At 33.8% G+C, this 16321-nt stretch overlaps 1 protein-coding gene across 11 annotated transcripts in view; it reads left to right on the top strand.

Moving 5' to 3' along the window:
• Positions 1 to 16321, top strand: part of Ptpn13 (protein tyrosine phosphatase non-receptor type 13) — a 189038-nt gene that overhangs the window by 87253 nt on the left and 85464 nt on the right. For 9 of the 11 annotated variants that reach the window (XM_047565866.1, XM_047565864.1, XM_047565873.1 and 6 more), the window contains exons 7-9: positions 1685 to 2248; positions 15505 to 15600; positions 15973 to 16066. In XM_047565866.1, coding sequence (XP_047421822.1) covers positions 1685 to 2248; positions 15505 to 15600; positions 15973 to 16066 — 754 coding nt within the window. The remainder of the gene's footprint in view (positions 1 to 1684; positions 2249 to 15504; positions 15601 to 15972; positions 16067 to 16321) is intronic. The other 2 variants (XM_047565871.1, XM_047565869.1) reach the window with 2 other exon arrangements.

The following is a 16321-nucleotide window of genomic DNA, read 5'->3' as shown; positions in this document are numbered from 1 at the left end:
TTAAATTTTTTAGGGTTTTGAATTCTTGTTAGTAAAAGGCAGTAGAAGATAGTTGCATTCATCTGTGACATGATTCTTGAATCCTAGTTCTTACTTTCTTGAATCTAATAATGAATTGTTTTCAAAGAATATCTCTGTTCTCTAGTCAATAACATTTTAAATTAATGAATTTCAAAATATAGTTTAAGAATGCAGTTTATCCCTAATGTACTATGACACAGACTTTTTTTTTTAATCAGTTTTCAGATTAATTTAGATTAGAAGCTAGAGCCTATGACGATCTGTGTTTGGATGTGGTATATTTCTTAGCGTTCTTTGTATTACATACCTCAAATATGGATGTTTTCCATATTTTTACTTAAGTTGATCCATGTTGAGAGGAAGAAGAGATATAAAAGATACATTTTTGTGGTCAAATCAATAAAATTGGGCTGAGTTGATAGAGTGCTTTCCTCTCATGCACAAGGCCCTGGGTTCAATTCCCGGCACCACAAAAAAAAAAGGAAAAAATCAATTAAGTTTATAGTTATTACTCTGAAGAGGCAATTGACATCTTCAAATGAATTACTAAACAATTTATTGTTACTACAAAAGCTTAGTCATTATTTCATATGGTATAGCAGCTAAGTTATCAAAGAGAAATCACAGAAGATAACACAGGAAATAATCAGTGTCTATGGGCCATGGTATTAGTAACTATAAAGTATTGTTCTACATTTTTTCCAGTAGTGGACAAATATATGATCTTTTGTTGTGAATCCATGGATTCCCAAAACCTACAGACTGAATGTGCATTTTTGGTGTGTTTCAGTGCTTTTATAGACTACTGACTTAAAGGGCAAGTGGGATGGATTTTAATGATATCAAGACTAAAGAATAAGAATCTAATTCTAATTGATAAATATTAATATGCTCTAGAGGGAAAAAATGTTTTAGTACTTGATGATTTATGAAAAAATTAGGTTTTATTCATAATTTAAATGTTATCAAATTATCTGGGTTGCAAACACTAAAAATTTCTAAAATATGTCTAATTTTAATAAAATCTTGAATTTAAGAATTCCAAGTGCTACAGTCTTGTTCTTATCTAGAATGTAGCAAGAATTCATTGTTTCTCCTTTAAACATATTCATTTTAAAATCAGAATGTATCATGACCTTAGACTCAAGTAATATATATTTAAGTTATATCTTTAGAAAGTAAAGGAGTGTGCTGTTCTATTATTATCTCAAGTTCTTTCATGCATAATCAGTGTTCTACCAAACCAGATAGTATCAACAACTTTTTTGTCAGTTTTAGAACTAAAAATTTCACCTTTGATGTTAAAATAATGCTACTCAAAAAAAGTAAGTTCAGTATATTACTTACTATATAAGAAACATTGGGCTGTGGGTGTAGCTCAGTGGTAGAGCACTTGCCAGGCATGTGCAAGGCCCTGAATTTTATCCTAGCACTGCAAAAAGAGCATTGGGGGTGGGGGGTACATTGAACCTTGAAAAGTTACACAAACACATAGCATCTCTCTCCACCCCCACTGTCACTATAACCATCATTTCATTTCATCTCTGACCTTGCACTTGGAAAATTTAGGAAGTTGCCACTGCATTCATTGTCATTAGGGGGTCACATTCCAGTTTATTTTCTAAAACTTCTGTGCATACATGATAGATTCTTATCATTCCAGGAAGAAGCTCTACTTCTGATGTACTAGACATACACAAGGCTCCATTCTCTCATCAGACCTTTCTTAACAAAGGGCTTAGTAAATCTATGGGATTTCTATCCATCAGAGATACAAAAGATGAAGAAGATTATTTCAAGGACATTTCATCAGATAATAATTCTGGTCATGAAGATTCTGAAAATACTTGCTCCCCTTATCAGTTTAAAACTAGTGGCCCACATAAAAAAGTTATCCCTGGCATCGATGTGCTTCCCAAGAAGAAGATTTGGGCTTCATCCATGGACTTGCTTTGTGCCACTGACAGAGACTCTTCTGGAGAAACTGGCGGATACCAACACTGTCACCCTGATACAGTAACAGGGCGGACTTTAACTACTCCTAGAAAAAAGGAGGCAAGATACTCTGATGGAAGCATAGCCTTGGATATCTTTGGCCCTCAGAAAATGGATCCAGCACATCACACTCGAGAATTGTCCACCTCTTCGGCAATATCAAGTGCTTTGGACCGAATTCGAGAGAGACAAAAGAAACTTCAGGTTCTGAGAGAAGCCATGAATGTAGAAGGTTAGTAATTTTGTGTGTGTCTGAAAGAGATTTGAATTAAAATATTTAAAATTATGTTTCAAAATAAAGGAGGGTTATTAAACCATTCTATACGTCTTATTTCCACTGCTAAGTTTTTGTACCCAGGTTACTTCTCCATTTCTGTTCTGCCTTCCATCAAAATCTTAATCAAAGTATTCTGCCTCTATAGAGACACCTATCCAAAACATGCCCCGTTCAGCCACTTTGCAGTCTCTCAGTATTTTTGGTTGCGTATTAGATTATAAGATTCTCAAGGGCAAGAGGTGTGCTTTCTACTTTGTGTACTATCTTATGGGAGACTTCAATAAATGGCTGCTTTATGGAAATGCAAAGCAGCAAATCAAAATCAGGAATTTCAGAGAGACAGAATGGCATGACAGTGAGGCAGTGCCTCCCAAACCACTCGTTTGGGAGCCTTCCAAAAATAGATTAATAAGGTAATGAATGTAAAGTGATAAAACAAAGTGTTTTACATTTTTATTGTGAGAATAAAATCAACTTTATGTAAATGGTAATTTCTTATTATTCCAGGGTAAAGCTCTGTTTCTTAAAAATATCTGATTCATACACACAAAAAAATCAGCACTTTGAAGGAAATAAAATCATGTTCTAGACAGATGGGTATAGACTACCATTAGTATAAATAGATGCACAATTCAGTTAGCCCTTATATATTTTTAAAGATTGAAGTTTTATAACTTATCTTGCCTCCTAGAAGAACTCTGTGATGTAGCTGAATAAAGGAAATTTTAGATGCTTTCTAGTTCAAAGAGAAAAGTGACATAATTGAGTTGTAGTCATCTTTAAGGTCATTAATCCAATATACCATTTTCAATTTTTAGATTGCTTTTAAATTATCTGCTAAAGGTCTATTCCTCTGTTATGTAAGTGTAAACAGTTCTGGAACTGTACATACTCTCAGAGTTGTGCTTTCCTTCTAGTAAAAGAAACTTTGCAATTTTGGGGGGAGGTGGGGCAGGGGGCTGGTAACTAGGAATTGAACTCAGTGGCACTGGACCACAGAGCCACATCCCCATCCTTATTTTGTAGTTTATTTAGAGACAGGGTCTCACTGAGTTGCTTAACACCTCACCATTGCTGAGGCTGGTTTTGATTTAGCAATGTTCTTGCCTCAGCCTCCCGAGTCGCTGGGAACTTTGCAATTTTTTAAATTCAGAAATTGCAAATTAGTAAAGAATTGGAAATTATGGAGAAAATTATTGAATAGTTAACAGATATTGTGGGTTTGTACATAAAATGCATTTTAGAAAGCACTAGCTATTTTTATTAGGAATTGGTTTTATGTATTTTTGATCTGAAAAGATTAAAAGTCAAAGGCAGAAAATAAAAATTTAGAAATTTATTCATAATTTCACTCTTTAGCTTTTGGAAGCTAAATAAATAGTGAAATAGTGATGGCAAGGAGTAGACATTTCTTATATTTAAAAAAAACCCTCACATTTCATAATTTATACTTTATGCCTAATTAGTGTTGCACAGCAGTTAGCATGTGAACAATAATTTAACCTGGCTTTCGTTTGTCTCCCCATGGAGACATTTATGTAAAGAACTCTTGTCCATTGTGAAAAAAGATAGTCCTCAATGATTCAAATAGAGAACCATTACAGTCTAAAACTATAAAGAGTGAAGGTACATATCAACCTAGATGAATATTTCTAACACTTAGGAGGTTGAGTAATATTTTTTTTTAAATTTGAATATTAAAAATAAAATGATAATATCTGGTGATCTCATGTGGTTTAGTTTCAGAAAATTATTTGCCTTAATATTTGGTATATTAATGGTACTGTTGTTAGTGAAATTTGAGAAATATTTTAATTCTCAAATCTTAGTTTGAAAGTTAAACAGGAAAGAAATCAAACATTAATGGAAAGCCAAGTGTAGCGGTATACTACTGAAATCCCAGCTCCTCAGGTGGCTGAGGCAGGAAGATCACAAATTTAAGGCCAGCCTGAGCAAAAATAAAAATTTTCTTATAAGGGGACTCAGTGGAAAATTATTTGCCCAGCATGCCCAAGGCCCTTGGTTATTCCTCAATAATGGAAAACAACCAATTAATGAAAAGATATTTAATTTGGTAAATCATACTATGATAGTCTATTGGATGTACTTTGTTTGAAAAGATGATTTTGATTACCTATGACAAAATATATTAGACTATTGTAGCATATTATCCTATTACTTTTTCAGGTAATGTGTATGCACGTATGTGTAAGCCTTAAGGAAACTCAAACCAACTTGTTTCCAAATGCTTACATATCTGCAAAGGTGTTGCATAATCCTTATTTGTTGCAAATTCTTATTTGTTGGAAAGATAACTAGTTATGATACATCATTTCCAGATTTAGAAATTTTAGATTTGTTTCAGGAGATGCAAGCAAAGGAAGAGCTTTCTTTTTAAAAATAAAATCTCCTTTGAATTTTTTGATACAGGGTGATTTCTATTTTGAAATCTTCCTTTATTGTTAAGAGCATTTCTGTCATACACATACACACACCCACACACCCATGTTTTTTCAGAGGATATTTTAAAACCCAATTAAACAAACAACCTAAAATGTTGGTTTATTGCAAAAACACTTACATTACTCTAAATAAACCCCCATTATTATATTTGCAAATAGTAATATATTATGTTTGCTTTAGACTAAAAGCATTATTTGAAAAGAATGTTTGATGTTTGGAATTCAAAAGCAATCATTCTTATTAGTTATTTAGTTGAGTAACTTGCTGGCTTTATACTGTACTTTTTCTAAAGGTAAAGTAATTTATGTTAGCTCTATGAATAGTACAGATTGTTACTATGAAGATTTTAAGTAATATACAAAGAAGAAAAGAAAATAGAAAATAACTCATTCATCGAATTTAATTCTCATAGAAAGTAGTCTCTACAGATTACTTTTGTGTATGATAAATCATGCAGAACAGTAGATGTCACTAACACATCTTACACATTTCTTTTTAAATACTCATATGTTTAAGCATTTTTGAAGAAATTCTATATTTTTTTGTGATTTTTAAATTTGACAGTTGCTAATGGATTTCAGTAATTTTAGAATTAGAAAATGGCTTAGAGCATATGTTATCTAAACATATTTTTTGAACTCGTGAAGATTTAATAGTGTACTCAAGACGACATAAGTAGTTAATGATAGAGTTTCCATCATTTGAAGGATTGTAGATTTTCATCATGCACTTTCAGAGTTCCAGTCTGAAGATTTCCTACTACATGTCATTTCAATTTTTTTAAAAAAGACATGTGTTCTATTGTTCACTGAGTTAATATAACAATCAGAAGAAAAGAATTTACTGCATATCAGTGTGTTCTCTTGAATGCTCAAGGAGATGTCTCCTTCAACCTTAAATGTATAGCCCTTTCCTAGCCCAAGACCTACCCTTTTGAAAGGAATCTTTACCTAAATTCACCTCTACAGCATCTTCTCAGCTGACATCAACCAACCAACTGGCACAGGGGAGACCAGACCTTAAAATCAAGGAGTATGGAACTGGAAGGAATCTGACTACAATTTAAGCCAAACAGCTCAGAAAAGTAGACTAGTTTGCCAAAGGAGACACATAATTCATAATTCATAACAGAGCTGTATTTTGAATCCATGTCTCTTGAGCCCTGTTATAAAATTCTTCACTCTGCTATCCTGATTCCAAGAAGAGATCAGAGGCATGTCAGATAGTTTTTTGGGAAGACCATTTTTCTGCTTGGGAAACTAAACATTCACCTGACCACCAAACAAGCCCCTACATCTCTCCTCGGTAAAATTATATAATTTTAATACAGTGAAACAAGTAGTGTTATAAAACAAAGGCTAAAATGAGACACCTTTGGTTCTTTCCTTAGTAAACCAAACTGTACAGAGGGTTAAGATGGTGATCCATTATGTTGCATACTCTATTGTGATTGTTTTTGGTGGATTTCTACCATGGTAGGATCTTTACCCCTGAACTACATCTCCAACTGCTTTTATATTTTATCTTCAGTTAAATTGCTTATGGCTTTACTAAGTTGCTGAGGCTGGCTTTGAACTTTCCATCCTCCTGCCTCCCACTTCTGAGTCACTGGGATTACAAGTGTGTGCCACCTCATCTAGCTCATGGTAGTATCTTGAGGATGGTTAATTCCATGGCTGATGAGATAAGGGAGTAAACTATCAAAAAGCAGTGATTGATATTGAGTGCTCTGTCTTCCTTGGGAACAGAATGAGATAGTCAAAAAGAAAGATCCCAAGAAAGAACTTGTATTTGATATTAGAATATTAGAAATTTGGAATTCATGGTTATTATTTGTTATAATAATTATTAAATTAGCAAACATTCAGATCTCTATATAAAGCAGTAGGGAAAGGGCGGGAAAAATATAACTTTGGTTTCTCTTGTGTAAGTAAGTTTTAAAATGATATCATTCCTCTCTTTGCTTTACTCTTTCAATTTCACTTTTTTTCCCCTCCTCGGCATAGGACTCTTCTACTTTTTTCCTTTCTTCCTTATTGCCAGCATTTTCTCTTCTACCTCATTCTACTGCCATTTTAAGACCTGAGAAATTATCTGTTTTCCCATAGGATTGTCTGACAAATGTCCCTGTCTTCTTGTGATGTAATTACTTTGCACACCCTACTCATTGTGGTTGGGAGTAGATTTTTCATTGTGAGAGTTGGAACCAGTACTGTGAGTATAGTATGAACAGTTCTCCCACACCCTGGGTGGGGATCTTGAATAGCATTTTGGCTTCCAACAGTTGAAACTGCTCTGCATTCTGCACAATACAGTACCATAAAGGAAATTGTGAAGAACAGATAAAATTATTTTATACAAAAGTAACTAGGTTAAATATTACTTATATAAGGAGATGTTAGTCAATCTACTTCACCTCAAAATTAAATAGTTTTCACTCTTTCAAATGCTGTGACATCTTGCCCAAGCCTAACTTTGTTGTCCTGTGACAATCCTGTAAATAAAGCTTGAAGTCTGTTATGCAACTAGAATATGTAAACACTTAAGTATGTTGAGCTTGTTTCTATTACCAAAGCACTTTAATGTTTCATTTTGAAAAGACAGAAGTTACATTTAAGAAAAGGGATAAATTGATAAATGCTATATATTTTCCATGAAGATAGATACATTTTGTCCAAAATTATCATTTTTTTTTAAACCCAAAATTGTTAAAGATGAACCAGTTCAATTTTATTTCTTTACCTTATTTCCCTTTGAGCAGCACACAAAGAGAGAGAAAAGAAAGGAAAAGAAAAGAAACACGATTTGGTTAGTTAGATTACTCCATGAGCAAAAGTAAATAATTTTATTATTCACTTTCTATTTCATTCATATTAGTTCCAAAGAAGTAAGTACCAATAAGCAGGGATTTTATGTGTTATTAGTAGTCAAATACTAAATGCATTTTAGGTATTAATGACAATTAAACCACTAAATTTGAAAACATTTGTATATTTGAAGAACCACTATTATAGATAGAATCAACATCTTGGTCAGAAAAAAAAAAAAATCAGTGTTCTGTATGTTTCCAGGGTGATAGTAATGAGATTTATATTTTAGATCAGCATTATCATAGAACTAATTCAATGCAGGAAATGTTCTGTATCTGCACAGTCTGATTCAGTAGCTACTAGTCACTTGTAGTTATTAAACAATTGCAGTGCGGCTAGAACAACTGAGGAAATATTTTACTTTATTTAAATTTACACAGCTAAATTGGCTACTAACCAAATATTAGATAGTGCTGATTCCTAGTTCAGAAATAAAATATAGTTTTTATAGTTCAGAATAAAATACCAAGAGAAAAGATGGGTTTTAGAAGCATCTGAGAAGAGGTAAGCAGTAATTTGTTCTTTAGTTTTAAAAAGAATTCAACTGACGATAGACATTTACTCCTCTTAATTTTTCCAGATGGAAAAGGTAACATTGCATTTTTAAACATTAAGGAAAATTAAAGGTGAAACCAGTGCAAACTTTCCAATATTTGTATTCATAGCAACATAATGATGGATTTTAGACCCACAGAAATAATGTCCTACTTTGTTGGAAAGTAAGGACCTAATTTAAATCCTCTTGTAGCATTGTTCACATAGATCCAGTTTGGCTCTGACATAACTGTCTCGTGGGAAGTATAGATCAATATGTCTTAAGAAAAATTGTAAGTGGATCGTACTAGCAATGGATGCCAGCACAATTCTTAAGGCCCAACAGTTTTAACCCACAAAAACATTCCTTATTTCATCCCAGTCCCTTCTGTGTCTCTGATTACAATTTGTCTGCCATGCAAACCTGAATACATTTCTCTGCTGCCAGCCATTTAATGTTCCATCACCTGAGTAAGCTAAGATCCCAGCTCCTTAAATCATCATACTTAAGATTCTCCATGAGAGTATCTCTCTAGACTCATCCTTCTGCATCTGTCATTCTCACCCCCTCCCCACTTCTTATTCTCCCTCAATCCCTCTCCCCCACCTCTTTGTATGTGTGTACAAAGAAATAAATAAATGTATGTAAGTAGGTAGAATGTTTAAAGAAATACATGTCTACCTTACTACCTTTCTACCTATTTAAAGGCCATTTTATATTTTTGTGCTTTTATTCATGTAGCCATCCATCCTTGAAACTATTAAAGCTGTCAGGTCTTGCTGGATTCAGGAATCTTTTTCTCATCTTCCCACTTTAGAATGGTGGCCTATGTTTTGTCATTGAAATTATTTCTTTTGAAGAGTTAATCACTCCTACAGATCTTGGAAATTTGGTATGGTCTACTTCATAACTGTATCCCTAGCATTTACTACTATGCTATTATATTGACAATATAATCTAAGTATTATGTAGCTATTAAAGAACTTACTCAGTGGTGCTATTTCAGATATGGGATGCAATAATATTTTCAGGTCATTTATACATATAGTTAGGAGAAATCCCACCTCTTATTTTCCCATTTTTTTCAACTCTGAGAGTAAAATCACATTCTTGTCAATTAAAAACTGAACAACCAACAACAACTGTAATCAATTTCCTGTTGAACTCGGTAGCCTTAAAAGTTTTAGAAGAGACAGGGCCATCAGAACAACAGAGAATCCTGGAGGATGTTAAAGGGTGGTTCAGTAAGCCTAGATTGAAGTCATAACCCAAGTATGTTGCTACTGTGTCACAAAGGACCCTCATTGGGGGGAATGGCAGTGGTTTATGCTGTTTGCTGTTCCTGTGTCTACACAGTTTTACACATATAAAGTGATTTGTAGTTAATAGAGTTTCTCCATATCCCCTTCCTCACTTGTATATATTCTATACTTGCATACTCTGTTCCTCCAACTTAAAAGTAATATTCACAATATCTAGCTCTCAGGGGATTTGAGAACATATTCTATTAATTACAACATAATTAACATAGAATATATTGGGCTTTAGATAACACATAAAAGGTGCAATCTCAAATCTTCAGAAGTTAATCCCCTGAAAAGGAAATAGAGAGAACATTTAACATATGAATACATGGTGATATTACTTACATTTCTCTGCTTTCCTTGAAAATTGAAGTATTTTACTTAATAGGGTCCATATTCTTTAAAGTATGAGATTTTACATGTGTTTTATAGTTTTAAGCTACTAAAATAGTTATTTTAGTTCATTTGTCTTTGAAACCTGTGTCTGTCATTTGAGTCATGACAAACTTAAAGTGGTTATTTAATTCCTGTTGTTGCAGTTGACTGAGTTGCACTCTGCATATTACTTGTCTAAGCTTGAATATGTGTCACTTGTAAATGGTATTTTTAGATTAGAGTTTGTGCTGATTCATATTCATTTTAATGTGAAGATTGTCCACTGAAATAGCTCTATGTAAGCCCAGAATATTTTGCAAATCTTCACAATGGAAGCCCGATGTCCTAAACTTTTAAAATATAGTGCTCTTAGCCGGGTGTGGTGGTGTACATTCCCACACCCAGCTTCTCTGAAGGCTGAGATAGAAGGATCCCAAGTTCAGTGCCAGACTGGCAATTGAACTTAGCAAGACCCTGTCTCAAAACAAAATTTTTAAAAAGGGCAGGGAATGTAGCTCATTGGTAGAACACTTGCCTAGCAAGCCCAAGGCCCGTTCAAACCCAGCACACGCACACACAGAAAAAGCAAGCATTATGTTCATGACCACATGCCACAATTTTAGTGTTCAGAATGCTAAGTGTATTTATATGGCAATGGAAACTGTGACTCTTATTTGTCAAGAACTTTTGACAAAAGCATTTTACCCTACGGAAAACTATCTTTTATTGTTAACATATAAATTAAGTCAATATGATAGTAGAGTCCATGTGAGTTTTGTTCAGAGGATAAGGTTATAATTAAAGAATCAAAATATTTGTCAGTTTCTATACCTTATATTCTTACAAAAAAAGTTCTTAATTATGATAAAATAATACTAGAAATTAAAGAATCTCTTTAATTTCCAAGAAGTATGCCTGATTTTAGAATCGCTATAAATAGATTTCTATCCAAACCTTAATTCTTTAAGCTAGTCTTTAATATTCTTTTCATTTGCTCATGACTATTCTACAAAATGCTTTTTTATAGAATATATATTCATGTATGTTTTATGTGTTTATATAATCATGCAGACCCAATTTGGTGCTTCTTTTTTGGTAACATATATCTAGGCTGATTTTTACTCTCCCATTTGTTCTTTTAAAATCATTAGTTTTCTAACTCTATGATTCTTTCTTAAAACTTAGTTTTTTGTGTTTGAAAACTAAGTACTCCTAAGAAGTTAAAAAGAAGAAAGTTGTCTAATGAAATGAGGAATAATCATGACAAACAGACACTAGTGTAATGATTTGTACATAGTAATGTACTAAAGGAACTAACCAGGGCAGGGGGTGTAACTCACTGGTAGAGTGTGTACCTAGGTTCAATTCTCAGCAACACACACACACATAGTTTGAAAGCCAATGAATTAGATATTGATGCTAATTGTATTCTACAAAAGGCAAATACATTTAGTACTGAAATTGTAATGGTGAAAACTAAAAGAATTTCCTAGTATAGTTGTAACATTGCAATGAAGGTAGTCTCATATGTGCATATTGTATAATGTGTATTTGGATATTATTAGCAAATCCATTGCATATGATTTTTTTAAATTAGCATTCAGAAAACTTTCTAATATTCTGTAAGTATGTAAATGTATCTTTTTGGTTTTAAAAAAGTAGTCCAACACTTTTCAGCTAAAATAACCATTTTGTTGATACTAGGAAATGGGTACAAGAAGATTTATGATACTATTTGTGTTTTTGTCTCTGTTTGGAAGTTTTCATAATAATCAGTTTTTAAAGCACCTGGTTTATACCACATTCCTGGGATCCAAATCAAATCTGAAGTACTAGGATTATACATTCAAATATAGACAGCAAATTTATTTGAGGTGTCTGGATCCTCTGAAAAGTAAAGTTGCTAATAATGTTAGGATACTTCATTAAAAATTAGGTTTTACCTTTCTTCTGCAAGAACAGAGAAAGAAAACCACTTCTATCTGGTTAGTGCCTCCTGGAAGTCTTTCTGTATGTAGGTCATCTCAGAACCAAGAAATGTTCCTGCCCAAATGATCTGGAAGACTGGGAAGTGTACTTCTCAATATATACTAGTACAAGATGATATTGGTAAAAGACACAATTTTATAATAATTCCTGGAAAAGCTAAATTTATTATTTAGTTAAAATAACAGAAACCCCATGCTTACAAGGGCTAATTTTTTTGTAAGCATGACTGAGTAGTAAAATTTGACTTAGAACTTTAATCTTATTATAACATTTTGTTAGCATGACTGAATAATAAATATTGCCTGGGAATTTTAATCTAGTTATATCTGCCATCCCATTACATGAAAGGAACATGGCTAACAGCATTTCAAAAGATAGACTCCAGAATGTAAGAAGCTCACAAAGAAGATTCTTACTACTTTAATTAAAATAGATACTTCTACCCTTCCCTAATCTTAGAAGAAGAAGAAGAAAGGCTTCCTACTCCTAATAGGCAAAACTAGTCCTCTATTTCATGTTTTAGAGTGCCAGTCCTCCATGAGAATAAAACTATAAAACCTTATAATGTAATGCTTCCCTCCCCTGAGGTGTATACTGAGAACACTTACAGACTAATATTCATCAAGGGATGATGATTTACTGTCAAATTTTTAAGAGAAATTTACCAAAGTTATATTTATTTGTCTTACAGAAAGAACCCAGAGATTGAAAAAAGTTGCCAATAGTGTCGGCAAACTGAAGAAAAAGAGAAAACATAGACTAGTAAGAGAAAGAAAATATGAACACATTAAACACTATAAGGACAATTATAGAATACCACCAAAGAATGGAAATCAGATTAAAAATTATTTATGATCTTATAGTGCTTTGCCAAAATAGTTACAAAATAGTAAATTAGATTACTGCTTAATATGGAGTGTGAAATTGTTACCACAAGGCATAACATCTAAGCAACTGTACTCAGTTAACTGAATGGGCTTATTATGACTTCCTATTTTCCTTATATAGTATTAAAAACATTGCATCTTGAAATTTGGGTTTTCTCCTGACCTTGTTGGCTTTACTGTCCTAAAATTGCAATTCTGTGTTTGTAGTTTGGTTATTTCCTTCGAAAACTCCCACAAAACAGTAGCATGGGGGTTCTATAACAATAAAAGTAAAGTACTTTGGTCCCCTTTGAAAACAACAGTTCTTGATAAGTAACTATTTAACTTGTGTATCATGTATTATGCTGTTAAATATAAAGTGGTATTAGATGAAACTGCTGTGTTCTGTCCTCCACAATTCTTTCAAGTCACATTCATAGTAAACCAGAGGATTTGAAAAATGACTCATTTTACCATCAATCTACTCTGTGGTAGAATGTATTATTTAGAAAAAAAAGTACTGGTAAATACCTTGATTTTTCAGTTCTAAAACTCTTTCCATTAATTATAATATTGCTTGATACTCGTGTTCACTGTACATAGAACTGGACAAAGTACCAGCTTGCTTTATTATGCCTAGTCCTCCAGGTAAACATTATTATAGGCAAGATGTACAACTTCCCCTTTCCTTCAAGTCCACTGCCAGTCATCCATCCTTCTCTTCCCATTTCTTTAAAGTTTGGTCTCAGCAAGACTCCTATTCTTGTCTCAGCATGACCTCTCAATTCTCCCAGTCCATCATCCCCATCCTAGTTCCACAAACCTGGTTCCTGTGGTGTCTTTTGACCATTTCATTTATTCATTAATTCATTCTTCATTTAACTCTCTCCATCGAACACCTTCTAGCACACGGAAATAATTCATTGTGTGAAGTCCTGTGCTCAAGTTTGCAGACTACCAAAAAGAATTCCTCACCTAACTTGGTTATCTGCTACCATACTTCCTATGTCCTCAGTTCTAGGTGTTTCCCGTCGGCTATTTTTTACAACACCAAGAAAAGGCCACAAAACAATTCTGATCAGTTCCACTAAAATTCATGCATTCTGGTCTACCTAAATTCTTAGGGCCACATGAAAGATTTCATGTGGTTTTTGCTGACCCTTTTCCCACTCTTCACAACACTATTTCTTTACTCTTTTCAAGTTTCGACCGAATTATACTCTAAGGAAGTGATTCGCTTTTTATTACCAGGCAATTTTCTGACATGAATATCTGGGAATTTCCTCTGTGTTTTACCCTTTCCCTTATCCATTTATTTCTTTCAAGAAGAAAAAGTTTTTTCCTCCTTGCTAAACTAACCATCCCAGTTATGCTCTTTTTTCCATCTCCTGTTTTAGCACATTTTTTCCTGCTGTGCCATTTGCAACTTCAACCCCCTCCCCAACAAGATTATTTTTCCACTGCCTGAAATCATGCACAAACATTCCTCTGTACCAAAAGAGACTCCAATAACTTTCTGTGTTTTTGCCTTTCCTTTTTCAAACCCTCAAACTTAAAGGATATACTCATTTTCCTTAAAGGATATACTCTCTAGTCCTTTGACCTTCTATGACCTTCAAGTATTCACTCAGAAAATATTTTGTGCTTGCCATGCACCAGCAGCACGGTAGATACTAATGGTTCATCTGAAAAAGACAAAATCCTTTTGTCAGAGAGCTTATAATTTAAGTAAGGGAAGCAAAGAAGTAAAGAGAGAACTACTAGGTAGTGGTACAGTTGTAATTAGTTAAGTATAAGGTAATACAGAAGTAAGAGAAACAATGTCTAATCAAGGCTTTTACAGAGAAGGTGAGGCTTCTCAAAGGAAAAAGAGAAGGCATGCAGGTGAAGAAGGGAAATGGAAGAAGTCTGTACTTTTTACCACAAATAAATCAGTGGCTTCAAAATATGAAGTGCCTATACTATAAAGTAGGTGGGTAGCAGGTCATGAAAGGCTTTATACCAAGCTAAGGAATTTTTAAACAGTGTCTTGAAGGACTCTAGTTTGAAGGAGTTTAAGAAATACCGTGGTATGCTCAGATTTTCAGTTCTGGAAAGTTCATTCTTTGTAATGTGAATTATCATGAGAGGAGCAAGACTGCAAAAAGGGGATTTGGGAGACATACGATAGTCCAGGCATGAGATGAATAATAATCACAGAAGCAGTGGGGATGAAGAAGAGGGGATGGATGTTTAGAAGGTAGGATTTAGATTTTAGTTCACACTTGCCCCTGAGCCCTTCCTCTTTATACAGGGCATAATCTACACACCCTCTGCAGGACCCCTAGCCCTAGTGCTTCTAATGGAACTAAACATCTGTCTCAAATTACATATTTGTGTACTTGGCTTCTCTGCGATTGAGTCTTTGGGTTTTCAGTCCCTTTGTAGCACCTAACAGAATTATACATAGCACTCTAAAAACTGCCTGTTGAGATGTTTATATAGTACTTGCTCTAGCTTTGCATATGTTCATTCAGTTCTCACAACAAAACCTGTGAGATGCACAATATTGTGGTACCCCTTTTTTGGGGAGTGAAAAGTGTCACTGGGAAGTTAAATTACCCTCCCAAGATTCAAACCCAGTCTGGCTCTGGAGTCCATGCTCTTAACCGGTATGCCAAACCATCTCAAAGTGTGTGAATGCAGTCCTGCCATTGGTGAATTTAAAGGAAGGCATACATGTTCTAGTCCCACAAAATTAAGCTCCCCCCCCCCCCCGTGGTACTGCTCACAAATTTGCTTTATAATGTTTTTGTTTTAATTCATTTAGAACCAATTCGAAGATATAAAACTTACCACAGTGATATCTTTAATACCTCCAGTGAAAGTCCATCTATTATATCCTCCGAGTCAGATTTCAGGCAAGGTAAGAAGTGTCTGAAACAAGCAAAATGTTTTTAATAAACTACAGTCATGAATCTTTTTTGGTAATGTTGAAATAAAACTTGTCAAAAATTCAAAATTATAAAATTTTGCCATTTACTCATTTTAATAGTAATTACAGGAGCTTGGTAGCAGTTCCATCAAACAATAGTGCATTCATTTTCACCACACAGGGGAACTCATTTTTTTAATAAAACATAATCCAAAAAGTACCATGTCATTAATGTGATTACAATTTCATGATTTATACAAATCATCATATATGTCTGCTTAATGCTTGAGTTTTAGATAAGTTTGCTTTCATATTTTTATCACTTAAGCCATTGTTATTATTATTATTTTTACCCACAACTAGTGAGAAGAAGTGAAGCTTCAAAGAGGTTTGAATCCAGCAGTGGTCTCCCAGGAGTAGATGAAACGCCAAGTCAAGGCCAGTCACAGAGACCAAGGTATGCCAGAAAAAAACAAACAAAAAAAACTAGTAATAATAGATTTCCAGTAACAGGTTTTTTGTTTGTTTGTTTGTTTGTTTGTTTGCGGTGCTGGAGATCAAACCCAGACCCTGTGCTTGCAAGGCCAGCACTCTACCGACTAAGCTATCTCCCCAGCCCCGGTATTTTTTATTATTGTCTTCTTTTCCTTTCTTAGAATCAAGTAGGCCTTTTTTTTTTTTTTTTTTTTTAATTATTGTCCTCTTTATTTTT

Source organism: Sciurus carolinensis, chromosome 10 (genome assembly GCF_902686445.1).
Source record: "Sciurus carolinensis chromosome 10, mSciCar1.2, whole genome shotgun sequence".
Lineage (NCBI taxonomy): Eukaryota > Metazoa > Chordata > Mammalia > Rodentia > Sciuridae > Sciurus > Sciurus carolinensis.
The sequence above is the reverse complement of the archived record's forward strand: the minus strand, read 5'-3'. Positions and strand labels throughout refer to the sequence as shown.